General features: G+C 48.6%; 1 protein-coding gene across 1 annotated transcript in view; it reads right to left on the minus strand.

The window, feature by feature from the left end:
- Positions 1–113, minus strand: part of IGDCC4 (immunoglobulin superfamily DCC subclass member 4) — a gene marked incomplete at both ends in the record, with an annotated part of 82,393 nt that extends 82,280 nt beyond the window's left edge. The window contains one exon of the mRNA XM_080626542.1: positions 8–113. Within this exon, the coding sequence (XP_080482668.1) occupies positions 8–113 (106 nt within the window). The remainder of the gene's footprint in view (positions 1–7) is intronic.
- Positions 114–13,206: the final 13,093 nt, after the last annotated feature.

Genomic DNA, 13,206 nt, shown 5'->3' on the forward strand with positions numbered 1-13,206 from the left:
CACTCACCTTGCACGGCCAGGACAGCGAGGGCGGAGAAGCAGAGACAAAGCAGGTCCTCCAGCGCCATGTAAGCCCCGCCGGGCGCCGGGAGCAGGGGCCGCCGCGGCCGCATCTAAGAGGGGAGCGCGCTCTCCCGCCGCCCCACCGCCATCTTGTGCGAGCGCCCCAGCCCCGCTGCCCGCCGGCGCCGCCGGGCCCCGCTGCCGGGGGGCGGGGGGCGGCCCTGTCCTGCCGCTGCTCCGCCTTTGTCAGCGGGTTCGCCGCCGAGCTGAGGGGGCTGCTCCCGCCCTCCTCCGCAGCGGCCGCACCAACAGGTTGCTGCCAGCCCGCGGCGGGGGGAGCGGCCGCGGCTCCTGAGGGGGGAGAAGCGGGAACGGGCTGCAGCGGCAGGTGCGGGGCTCCTCCGACCTCCCCAGGCCGGCGCACGGGGGCTGTAAACATTTTATGTGCCTTTTTATTCGTTCCTTTCCCCCTCCTCACTAGATTTGTGGCGTTTCTTTCCTTTTTGCCGCAGGTGAGCGCAGAGGACATCGCGCTACCACAAACCAGCCGTTGTCTTCCCCCTCACGGTGCTCCCTGCGGACACCTCAGCCAGCCCCTCTGTCCTGTCAGCGCTGCGGGACCCTCTGTGGTGCCCACCCTCAGCCGCCCGGCACTGACTGACAGGCACGAAGGCATAAGGTGTCCAGCTTGCATGGGCACGGCCATCAAGGGCTGATGGTCGCTGTCCCGCAGGGCCCCTGTCAGCCGGGGGAGGCCCATGTCTGTGAGGAGGAGGTGAGGCTGCTGCCCAGACACACGAAGTGACCGTACCTCCATCAGTCTGCAGTCCCGGTGGGGCTCATTTCGACAGCTCCTTCAGGTGTATATCCTTCATGGGGCTTCCCAGGTGTTGAAGTCCACCCTGTGCTTCTCAACCATCTTTAAAGCCAATAAAATACATGTCTGCATGCCACCGGTGCAGAGAGCGGCAGGAGCCATCCGCCCGCCAAGCAGTGCGAATGGGGCAGGGAGCTGAAGGTGCTGAAAGATGGAGACCGAGGCCGCTGAGTCCCAGACACAAGGTGAAGCTGCAAGTGCAGGATTAGTCCTGAAGCAAATGACACCAAGACCTTCAGGCAGTGGTGGCTGGCACCAGGCAGAAGGGCAGATGTATTGGGAGTGGGTAGCGGGGTTCTGCTTTGGTCCCTGAGGGAGAAGGGGCTGCCGGGCACACCGGGATGTTTTATCCAGCGGTGTGGAATGCAGAGAGGGCTCCAGCTATGCAGAACATGAAGAAAAGAAACCTTTTTCATCTCGACTTTCCTATTTATTAGCTTGTATAAGGAGCTATAAAAACTTAAATGAAACCAGAAAGGCTGCATGGTGGGAAGCAGGTTTCCCATGTGTCTGAGTTACGCCACTGGGAGTTAGTACTTGGCACCATCACTACAGACCTGGGAGCCAGCAAGCCCCTGCTCTGGGCAGATGTGCAGGTAAGAAAAGGGGATAGTAACAGCCATGCTCCCTTTGCACTGCTCCAGCGTGGAGCTAAAGATTAACAACCTCTGCAAACCCTCCTCTTGTCTCTGGGCCCTTCCCACCTGCCCCTTTCTGTGTGAGGCGGTTTTAAAAGTGCTGTCAAATTGCTTTAACTGTGCTGTTAGAGAAGTGTCTCCTCATTGTGTCCTGCTGGTGGTTTCAGACACACCCCTGCCCTTGTTTCCTCAAATCTCAGACATTTCTCCCTCCCTCTAAATAAGGAAACCTTTACCTAAAAGTCAGGCAACTCTGGCATAATAAATAATGAAAACTGCTAGTGGTCTGCAAAATACAGCACCCTCTGGCTAACAGCATCTGTCTGTGTTAAGGCATTAATCCATCTCCCTGCCAGGGTTACACCTAACCGGGTCAGGATTAGAAGCAGGCACCAGCTCCCAAACACCCAGATGCAGTTCTTGTCTTTGCCTGGTATGACAGGGTTACTTCATTTCTCTGTGCACCTATTTCCTGCATGTCAGTGGAAACAGGAATTAAAACAGCATTTAGACAAAACCAACCTTGCAGCAGATACATTTCTTGAGTATCTGTCCCTGGGCAAAAGAGGAAAAAGAACAACATAGAAAACAGCCCCTGAGGTGTGAAAGCACCAGGACCTTGACCCAGAGCGCTGGCTCCTTTCACACCTACAACACGTGTGCTCTGCGAGAGTAACACCAAGTCCTCACCATCCACCCCTCTTGCCCGCATCCCAACAGACAAACGGAGCTTTTACAACCAGTTTTTCCACAGGGAGACTCCTCCACAGCTTAATCCAGCGCTGGCTGACATGTGCCTCCACAGGAGCCGGCCTGTGGCTGCAGGGAGGCAATCCTGGTGTCACTGCTTCAGCAAAATGACTTCTTGTGGTGCTTACGGAAGACACAAGGCCTGGAGAAAGAGCCTCTTAGATTTGGGCAGGATCAGGTAACTCCCTGGCTGTGAGTCCATAAAGAACAAAGTGACAGCAGACATGCCAACAGAAGGGACATTCCTTCCCCAGATAATGGCGTTTCTGCCCCAGTACTTACAGCAAGCAAAAGCCCCCATTTATGTGCTGCAGACTCTCCAATGTTCCCATCCCAGTTGGTGAGGAGTTTCTTTCTACCTTTTAATAGCTGCAAATCTCTGATAACTTTGAGCTGAGAAAGTGTGAATGGCAAAGAGCAGCAGCAGCAAGTGGCAGGTGGTTGTGGTTGAGCCTTTTGTTCCCCCTTTGGGAGACATCACTTCTGTGCGCCAAAAAAGAAGGTGTGGTGAGTCAGGATATGGACAGTACATCGTACACGTCATGGGTTTGTGTAAGACCCAGCAATGAAGAGCTCATTAGGGAAATCCAGCAAAGCTATAGATTTTTCTAGTTCAGCAGGAGCTTTTCGCATGCAGCCAAGGGGAGATCCATGCTTTTGAAAGGTTAGTGCAGATGCAAGAGGCCTTGGAGCACAGCAGCATGTGTTGCAGAGCTGTCTGAATCAGGATTTGTCTGTGCTCTGAACCCAAACCCATGCTGAGCTGCCCATGTCCACATCCAGGTGTAGGATTCCAACTACCAGGATCCAGTTGTGCAAAGCACTAAACAAGTGCAGGTGAAGAACAATGCTTTGTCCCAAAAAAGACCCCCTGAAATAAAAGAAACCCAAAGAACAGGGAAAAGCCATTTCAGAGAGAAAGCAGTGAGGAACAAGAAGATTCACAGCCCATTGTGTGTTTTTATTAAACAGGCACTGCAGTATTGTCCCAGTTCCAGGCTGAATCCTATCACTGACAATGGTGTCTGGCTGCCTCCCATGGACTGGGGTTCAGAGCATCGAGAAGCTGTGGTCCAGGGTCAAAGCAGTTAAAGCAAATGAGAGAAATGGAAGTGAATTCAAAGTTATCGGACACAGCAATTTAAAGCAGAATAGCTATTTTAAAAACCATGATGAGGCTGTTCTTATTCCAGGCAAGGGTTGCTTTATATTCTCTTAGTTTAATCCACTTCACGCTGAGGAGAACAGTTTTGATTTGGAATAGGCACTTTCTCTGCAGACTGAGTGTGCCCCCCCAGATCACTAATCAGGAACAGCAGCTCAGACACAAATCCCCACACTGCCAAACCCTACAGCTCTGAAGTTACAGCAGTGGAAGCTTTCGTGGGTGCACTTGTTAATGCCCTCCAGTTCAGCAGGTATGAACTGCTGCCTGCAACTACTCAGCCCCCATCTCGCAGGGGGTCAGTGCCTGAAACATGCTTGGGTCCACACTTAGGTTCTTTCTCTCCCAAGCAGGATTAAACTTCCCAGCCTCAAATACAGCCTTGCTCCAGTTTCTGAGCATCTCTGACTCTGGACAGGTCTGCTACACTGAGTTTGACATTTTAGGATGCATTTAAGCTGCTGTAATAACCAGAAGAGTTGGCTGCTCTTTCCTTTGTGTTGGCATTAGCGCTTGAATGAGCCTGGAGCTGGACAGAGGGAAGGATGGTGCTGAAAACTTAATTGGCAACAACAATAAGAAAATCAGCTCCAGCGCTCCATGCAATCACCCTAGAGTTAGTGCCAGCAGAAGGAGAGCAATGGGAATATGCAGACAGAGGCATGAGGAAGCTTTCAATGGCAGCACAAAACTGCGTGGACTCAAACCTTGCAAAACTGCAGCCTTGGTCCTCCCAGGAAAGAAGTCGCTGAGGGACCTTTTCCACCAGGACTCGCTTTGCTGCCAGGCTTCTTCTGGTCTGGCAGCAACTTCAGTAGAGGGAACGTTGACTTCCAGGCAAGAAGAGTGTCTGTGGCCTCCTGTTCTGTATGTGCGAGCAATGCCAAACAGGAGCAGCTGGTTGCACATAATAACATGCATTGTGTAAGTGAGCAACACAATAAGCAATTTGCTCGACAACCCAGGGACACCAGGACAATTCTGTATCACGGAGAAGAAAGAAAAGAGCTAAAAAACATGTGATGACCAAAGCCTAAGGGAGCCTCAGTATACTACCCATTCATTTCATTACGCTTGCTCTTATAAATATTTATGACACAGCCCATCTCATCATTCTTCCAGGAATGGGTGTTGTGTTATTGTTATACCCAGGGAGGGCTTTCCCTCTTCCTCTGGTCCTGCTGCAGGCAGTCGGCAGTTGCCAAAGATAGATAGGGAGCAAGAGTGGGACATTAACTATGAAAAATGCTACTTAAAATGGAGCTCAGGGGCAGATATTGGCAGGTGTGTTGTTAGAAGAAAAACAAATGGAAAAGACAGCAAGTAATGAGATTCAGAAGCTTGTGTTTAAAATGTGTTCATGGCAAAAGGGATTTCTGCATAGAAGGGCCCTAAAGCCACGAGTGAGCAGAGACTCACCCTGAGGTTGCACCCTGCATGGATCCAGCATGGGAGTTTTGATTGAGATGAGTGCCAGGCTGGGAAACAGCAGCGAGGCTCAGGTGTGTTCTGAGTGTCAGCATCATCTGTCTGCCTGCACAGGGAAAAATATCATGTTAAAGTAGGGTAAAATAATCCTACCATTTATAAAGCTTTTCACATTAAACTTGGAGTGGCTTTTTTTCCCTCTCTGATTTCTATTGCTACCTGGATGTCCCCTGTGCCCTGTTCCTTGCTCTTACTGGGATTTGTCACCCAAGTGAAGCTTTACAAAATCAAATGCTAATCTGCCTTATGCAGAGTCACATCAACTGATTCATTATTCAAGACGAGTCACTCGCATTGGGTTAGTGATGGCCTGACTTACAGACACATGCTGGGTAGATTTTAGGTGAAATGGATCTGTTTCGTTTCAGTTAGTCTCCCTCGCTCTCATGTGAGTCTTTTGTGTGTGTATTTGTTAACCAGCTTGTTCACCATCAGCTATAATCAAATCAAGACCTACGAGAAACATCCCGATGTGTTATAGAGGAGTCACATAGAACATCACTGCCTTGTAAACACGCATGGCTATCAAAAATAATATTTGCTCATAAACAACATCTGTGGACTTCTCCCTACAGCAGTTACCAAGTAAAAGTTTAAGTCTAAATTTTATACTCTGCTATGGTGCCTACTAACTAAGGCTGCTTTTGGCCATAAAGAACACATGTAACGTCAAGGAATCCTGCACAGTCGGGGCTGCCTTCAGAAACACCCGTCAGGCTCCTTTGTAGTGGGAAATGTGTTCATGTGCCAAAAATGAGGATCTGTTCCCAAGTTTTATTAGATCCACAGAGCTGGGTATAAAACGCCAAGCGAGAAGTGAAGCAGCTGAAGCGGGAGGCTGCTGGTGCACATCATCATGCCACCCTCTTGTGGCTAAGCCCAGGAAATAGAGCACTGGATGCCCAAGGACACTGCATAAATGCCACGGGGTTATTTTCAGAGTGTCTTGCTCCACACCAATGAGCACACTGCGTGGGCAAGCAGCAGGGGCCACCTTTTAGCTGGCTTAGGAGCCAAAAGCAAGGTTGGAATAAAACCATCCCTGCACTTTGGAAACTTTGGGATCTGGATCCAACCTGAGGATGGGATTTCATTCCAGTGCAATGTGAAGGTCTGCAGATGTTCGTGGTAGACAGATGTTTGACTTCCACATCTCTGGCTATTCTCTGCTCAGAAACTATGACCACATACCTGCTCCTTGAGATAGTTGTAGCTATTCTGTCCTTTCACAAAGAGAACCGGATGCTTGTACACATTTCTATTCAAGCACTGAGAACCCCATCACCCTCTGCCTTCCAGAGAGCCCCAAAGATGAGCACCACAAGGTGGTTTGGCAACTCTCCCAATCCCATCTACATAAAGAGTTTTAATTCTCAGAAATGGCCAGTTCACCCCAAAAGCAGGTGCTGGCTTTCACAGCAACCTCGGTGCCTTCAGATAACACAGGCTATTCCCATCCATCAGACAGTTCTGCAAACTGAAATAGATGATGTATTTATTTATGGATTACAGAGCACAAGAAAGAGCAGCTTTGCACTATTGTCAACCTCCCAGCATTTGGTCTGCTATAAATAATGCATCATTGTTCAGTGTTGGTTTATGGTTTAAGTTCCAGTGAGCAACGTGGACTAGCAGACTCAGCAAAGATGAAGGCAGCACGGGGTATTAGTAAGAGAAATAGCACCATCTGAGTGAAGAGTATTAGAAAAACAAAGCAGAAACTGTGAAGTTCTCAGAGTGATTTTCATGTCAGCTCCAGCAGGCAAAGCCCTGCTTTTACCTTGCATTGAGAATCACCCAGATCTATGATTACAGCTGATTTTCACTCTGCTTTCTGCTGGTCGTGAGCTAATTCGATTTCAGATGAACACTAATTAACACTGGAGGTCAGTGCTGTGGCCAGCAGGCACCGCTGCACCGGGGCATTCAAACACAGCGAGGGATCAAAAGAGCCTCCGCTGCTTCCTTTGAACTCCTCAATTAAAATTTTCACCAATAAAGCTATTGTTTTACATCTGCTTCATCTGCGGGGGGAGAGGGCAGAGAGCAGAGGGATCACTGCCTCTAATTGGGCTGCTTTCCCTTTCTTCTTACAGGTTTCCTCCATGTGGGTTTTTTCTCTGGACCAGTGGAAGAAAATGATGTCCAGACCATTCATGATGCAGCTATTACACTGCAAGGCTGCAGCAGGCTGAGTGAAGCCATGGGGAATCCGATTTCCCTCTTGTGAGCAAAAAGGGGCATCAGTGCCTTTCTTGGGAAGTTTGATTGATAGCCCTTAAGAAGGACTCATAAAATGTGTCTCTGGCTATTTAGGCAATTCTCTTTTGAAGATGAAGGAGAATATTAGATTAATCCAACTGCTATAATCGCATTAGCTCCTGCTTTTAAAGAAAACATATTTTATGGCATCTGTACTCTAACGGAAACAACCTGTGGCTGCACAAGCCCTGGGCTGGTGCTTTGCTGCTAAACCTGCTCTGATCTCCTTGGAAGGGGTTTTCATCCAGCTGCTGGGGAACTGGTGTAAATACCTGACTTGTGCCACCATCCCACATGGACCGCTTGTGGGCAACAGAGAAACCAAGGGTAGGGAGGACCACAGGGTCTGAATTCCACTCTTATCCATAGGGAAGCTCACTTAAACTCGGGATTAAGGCAAATTAGCAGGAGAGGAGGGAGAAGGCTGCAGGGCAGCTGCCTGGGCTGTACAGACAGGGAACATCAATCTTGAGAGCTGTCATCCCACAGCATTCTGGAAAAGCCAGATGGAAACATCAGTTGAGTATCTAGTGTTGTCAGTACGGCAAAGGTTTAATAACTCCCAAGGCTGGGAAGCAGATGGGTACATCCCTGTGAGAACACACTGCAGTGCATGTCCCATGGGAGGGTGTAGTCAGTCCTATGTACAGGCAAGCCACAATAAAGTCCCCACTACCACCATCCAGTATCCAGAAACTTCACCAGAGAAGAAATACTCTTGATGGGAATTGTAGAGCAGGTATATCTTGGATGGGGCACATCAACTTACCTCTGCACCAGCCCGCTCTGTTCACTCATCCTGGTGTGCTCGTGGTTGTCTGACAGGGACCCTGGTCAAAGAAGAACTGATTAACTGATTGTTCACACCTGGAAAGCAATGGTATCTGCTCTCAACAGCACTGAAGGGACTGAAGAATCAAGATAGTGACCACAAAGGAGATCAAGCCGTGGCTTGTGCTCACTAATGGCTTAAACTCACCTTCTGGGAATCCATTTATTGGTGCCAAAGGATGCAAGAAGGTCAGGACGCCCCAAAACCAGAGCAGTTGCTGTAAGTCTGGGAAGTTCAGTTCCTCACCTGGCCCTGAAGCTGTGATGAGCCTTGCCAGGCTGCCAGGTCTCAGGAGATGCCTGACTTCACAGGTCTGGCTTCTCACCTTGCACCGGTTTCTGGGTTGCATCTTCTGCAGCTCCACTCTTGTACCTCGATTCACCAGCTGAGCCAATCTGACCCTCCAGTGAAGAGGCTGCGTTACCTTAAAACACTCCTTTCCCATCCAGTGTGCTCCTGGATGCTGCAAACAGCACATTGCTTATCCCAGGATTTAATCAGATTAATTAAGCTGCACTTCTATTAATTTAAATTACAAGTATCTGAGGGCTCAGCCAAATCAAGTGATTTATGGGCCGTATCAACCTAATTAATACCACCAACTCTTAAAAACCTAATAAATTAGTTTATTATACAGACACAAGATCAACTTATTAGCTTTGGGTCTCCAGTGACATGGTGAATTTGATGGAAGTTTTACATCCTTGTTGGGAAAAGGTCTTCCTTTACTTTTGTAACACAAGTGGGGAGGAAAAATATCATCTACAGGGCAGGGGGAGGGAGAAACAACACAAGCTCAGTTATCAAAACAGTAGCCAAGGCAAGAGGTCCCCAAAGTCTTGCTGTACACAAATTGTGTGGGTTTTATAACTGCAAGTGCCCACAGGAGAATAGTTTATCTGGCTTCTCGCAGGCAGAACCTGCCCTGGTCCGTGTGCTCACTGTTAAGCAGCCTGCAACAGTGGTGAGCCATGGGATGGGAATGGAAAACGAGAGGCTTCCGCTTCAGTCCCAGAGTTCACGCTCGATTTCCTGAGCTCTAAGACTGTTTCTCTTTGCTTTGCAAATCCCCCCTTGGAGCAAAGAGCCACGTGAGAGACGCGCGATGGAAAAAGGAGCAGGCTCCATCTCTTCAGCCTTTGCTTACAAAATATGTTCTTCAAATGCATTTATCTCATTGTGTTTAGGATAACAGCCTTCTCCAGCAAAGGGAAGGTACTGGGAAGGCTTTTCTGGGAGAGAAAATGGGGCCATTTATGGTATAATTACATAAAGACAATGCCATCCTGTGTGTCTGTCGCTGTGATTTATTATAGTTACACAGAAAATTGGCTGATTGGATCATAAAAGATGGCTGGAGGCAAACTTGAACCCCTCTGCTTTCCTGTCTGCCACTCCACACACACAAGCCAATGAATTAACTCAACATTTATAACATGCTTGGAGAAATGACCCATCTTTGCTACTTTAAGAGGTGCCAGAACAAAGTAGCTTAGCAGACACGCCACATTTACTATCTCTGCCTACACAGAAAGGCTCTGCAAACCCTACCACCACTTTTGCTGATGCACATCAGGGTCTGAAGGTACTTTATTCCATTCCATCCAGTGTTAGCTGGATCACTCCAAAGATTTTTCCCATCATGGGAAAACTTCCCCACAGTTTCTTTGTGCAACTACAGTTCAACAGCTCTGCCAGCTCCATACCAGCACTTACCAACATCTTTGTTTAGGGGATCCCTGCTCATACCAGAACAGCCTCTCTGGTCCAACAGTGTCTCTCCAGAAGACAAGCTCGCATCTTCCTTCATTCAAACCATCAGCAACAGCTTGTAAAACTTTATCTCTTTGGTGCATGGGCAACCTGCAGTGCATCCCACTCACATGTGAAGCATAAAGAGGAGCCTCTGTTCAAAGGATGGGGCACAGAGAGATATGACAGTGTGGAAAGGAAGGACTTCCCATGGGACTCTGGAAAGAGGGTTGATCCTTAACTCTATGGAGCTGGATGAATCTGAAGGTCCCTGTGTCCTTCAACTTCCCGCTAGCCAAGGGCAGCCAATTCACAGGGTGCAGCCCCTCTGTTTGGTGTGGTTCATGTACCACAGCAGTACCTGGAACAGGCAGGCTAAAAATAAGCTGGAAGGCAAAACAGCAACAGCGTATGGAAAAACCAAGCCACAGGATCATTTACAGAGGAGCAAACTCCCTGCGAAGCCTGGCGGGGAGGATTACACCTAAATACATACTCCTCTCCAGTAATTCCTGCTCCCCAGTCATTAACCTGCTGCTAACTTTGCTGCAAGCAGCATTAGCTGTTGCTACAGACGTGGGTTGAAGAGCACCAGCTTCTACTAATAAAAAGAGGAGGAGAAACATTTCTTGTAGGTAAAACAGCAGAACTCATCTTTACCCTTCCTGCTGGAGGAAAGGTTCTCATGGCCGCTGTGAGCAGAACAGCAGCAGCCCTCAGTGACCGTAATTTGTGGTAATACCACAGAATTACTTGTTTTATTTAAAATGCTTCAGCTGGGAGAGGAGAGAATTTGAGGCACAAAATAGACTGTATTAAAAATAATTATATCCAGGAAGAGCGGGGACGGTTTTATCACAGCTGTGGTTCCAGGCAGCGGTTCTGCATGCGGGCAGGGTCATTAGAGCAGCTCTCCTGTAAAATGGTGTCTGCTGAACGTGTGGCCAGAGAAATTTTCCAATGAAAGCCTGAGCTAATCCAGGAATTGTATTAAAAGGTGTAAAATGGGTGAATGGCACGGAAATGTTTCAACCTGTCCTTTGCTAAATGTTAATGGAGAAATGCTGTGTAATGGGACCAACCTCCTGCAGAAGAATCGGGTCTGGCCACTGACACGATGAGAAATGAAAACAAGGCTTTTGTAAAGATAAAAAGTAACTCTTACTTGAGAGCAGCCTCAAGGTGGGAGCTGGGGTTCCTTCTTGGACAACCCATATAACACAAAAGACAAAGCATTTTAATTCAGTGCCAGGTCGTAACCTGGCTGCAAAGAAAACTAAACCTCGGTGGAAATCAAATGATAGAATTGGGATCATTGAAAAGAATCATGTCTGAAGGCAAAACCAGCCCAAGGGGGCGATGCTCACACAGTGACACAGCTCGGGGTTCAGGAGCAAATCCCCCCCAGTTGTTCTGCATCCTGGTTTTTAGGATATGAAGTGATCTCAGGTGCTCTTGCACTGCATATGGGCATGAAGCTGCTCCAGCCAGAACAGATGAGACAACCCAAGATGGAAAGGCCCCGGGGCTGGGACCCTTCCGGGGCTGGAGACAATGCCCTGCTGGGATGGAAAGGCTCTGGGAATGGGTTTGTATCCCAGGACCAGCAGCGGGGCCAGGGCTGCTTTTCCCAGTCCTGACTGATGCAATTCCCATCCGGAGCCTGCGGACAGCTGCGGCGCAGGAGTGGAAATTCCTCCCGACCCCGAGCGCGCACAGCGGGGAAGAGCATAATCTCCGTGATTTACAGGCTGCAGCTCTAGTTTAAAATACATTAGGCTCCAACTATTTAATTACTGGGCACTACCAAATCACAGAGACAGAGGAGTCAGTCACGTCTGCTAATGCCAACATTTATCATCCTATTTATCTACTCCAGCTTCTGAGACCCATATCGAATCACTTCCCTGTATTAGCTAATAATGTATGAGTTTATTCCTGTACCTCTGGGCAGCCCTCAGTGGATATTATAGCACTGCTGGCAGCACACATCCACCTAGGGATAGATAAACTTGTTTAGAGCATATAAAAAATTGTAATCACCAGCTAAAACTCAAATCCAAATCAAAGCTTTTTTCTCTGCTGCCTCCTGCCCCCAGATACTAATTCACACCAGAGAGTAAAAGCAAGCAGCGCTGGGGCTCTCGGTCTGGCTGAAAGGCTGCAAAGCTCCTGATAGTTCTGAGAAATCATTAAATGTCTACATTTTATGGTTGCAGAAAGGCACAGAAAAATGAAGCGGTGTCTGAGAGGCGGGGGGGGCAGGACATGGGGCTCTTTGGGCAGCAGCTCACATCCCTCCAGGAACGTGTCCCCATCCTGCTCCCCCATGCAGGGAGGATAGAACTGAGCTGGGACAGGCACGGAGGCAATGCTGGCTCCTACAGGACTGGAGATACCAAATCAGCTGCAGAAGAAATTCAGTAGCAGAAGCAAATTCGTCTGCGGAAACATGCTGGACCTGTAAGAAATGGCAAGAGGAGAGGGAGAAACTGCTGGGGGACGGGTGAAGGCACTCCTGCTCAACCTCTTCTCACTAAAGCCCCAATAAACCCAGCACAATCTTCCGCTATGATTCCATGATTCCTCTGCCTGCTTTTCCCTCTGAAAATCATATGCCTTTTACTTCGCTTGCTTATGCTGCTGTCCATAAGGAAAACAAGTTTAGCTGATCGATCTGGAAACTTTCAAGCAGTGTCATTTTCAGAAGAAATACTCCACATCGTCTTGCCTTTGCACGTGTGTCTGTCCTCAAGATGGGCATTAAGAAGGGAAAAAAGAGGCTTTCCTTCCTCCCAGAGACTCCCAAAAGAGCACAGTAAAGCAAATGTCCTTTTATTCCATGGCAGTTTCTTTGCTGGTGCCTTTTGCTTCCATTACTATGATGGTTATCATAGAATCCCAGACTGGTTTGGGTTGGAAGGCACCTTAAAGCCCATCCAGCTCCAACCCCTGCCACGGGCAGGGACACCTTCCACTGGAGCAGCTTGCTCCAAGCCCCTGTGTCCAACCTGGCCTTGAACACTGCCAGGGATGGGGCAGCCACAGCTTCTCTGGGCACCCTGTGCCAGTGCCTCAGCACCCTCACAGGGAAGAGCTTCTGCCTAATATTTACTCTAAATCTACCCTCTTTCAGCTTAAATCCATCCATATATAAACATATATATATATAAATTATCTGGTGGTTTGTTATTAACCCCTATCACCCTCTATCTAATCCTATTTGCCAAGCAGCTGATGTTTCCTTTGAGCCTGGCAATGCTTAGAAAACCCGAATACATGGAGCATCAACCGAGCAATTGTTACTGAAAAGGCAGCTCCATAAGAGCAGAGCATTGCAGGGAAATTATCTCTGGACCTTCATAAAGTCCTCTGGAAGAGTTCAGACACGATTCTTTGTTAACTGATAGCATCAACTGTCCCCAGTTCGGGGAGCAGT

The sequence above is a fragment of the Psittacula echo genome (genome assembly GCF_963264785.1).
Source record: "Psittacula echo genome assembly, chromosome: 10".
NCBI lineage: Eukaryota > Metazoa > Chordata > Aves > Psittaciformes > Psittacidae > Psittacula > Psittacula echo.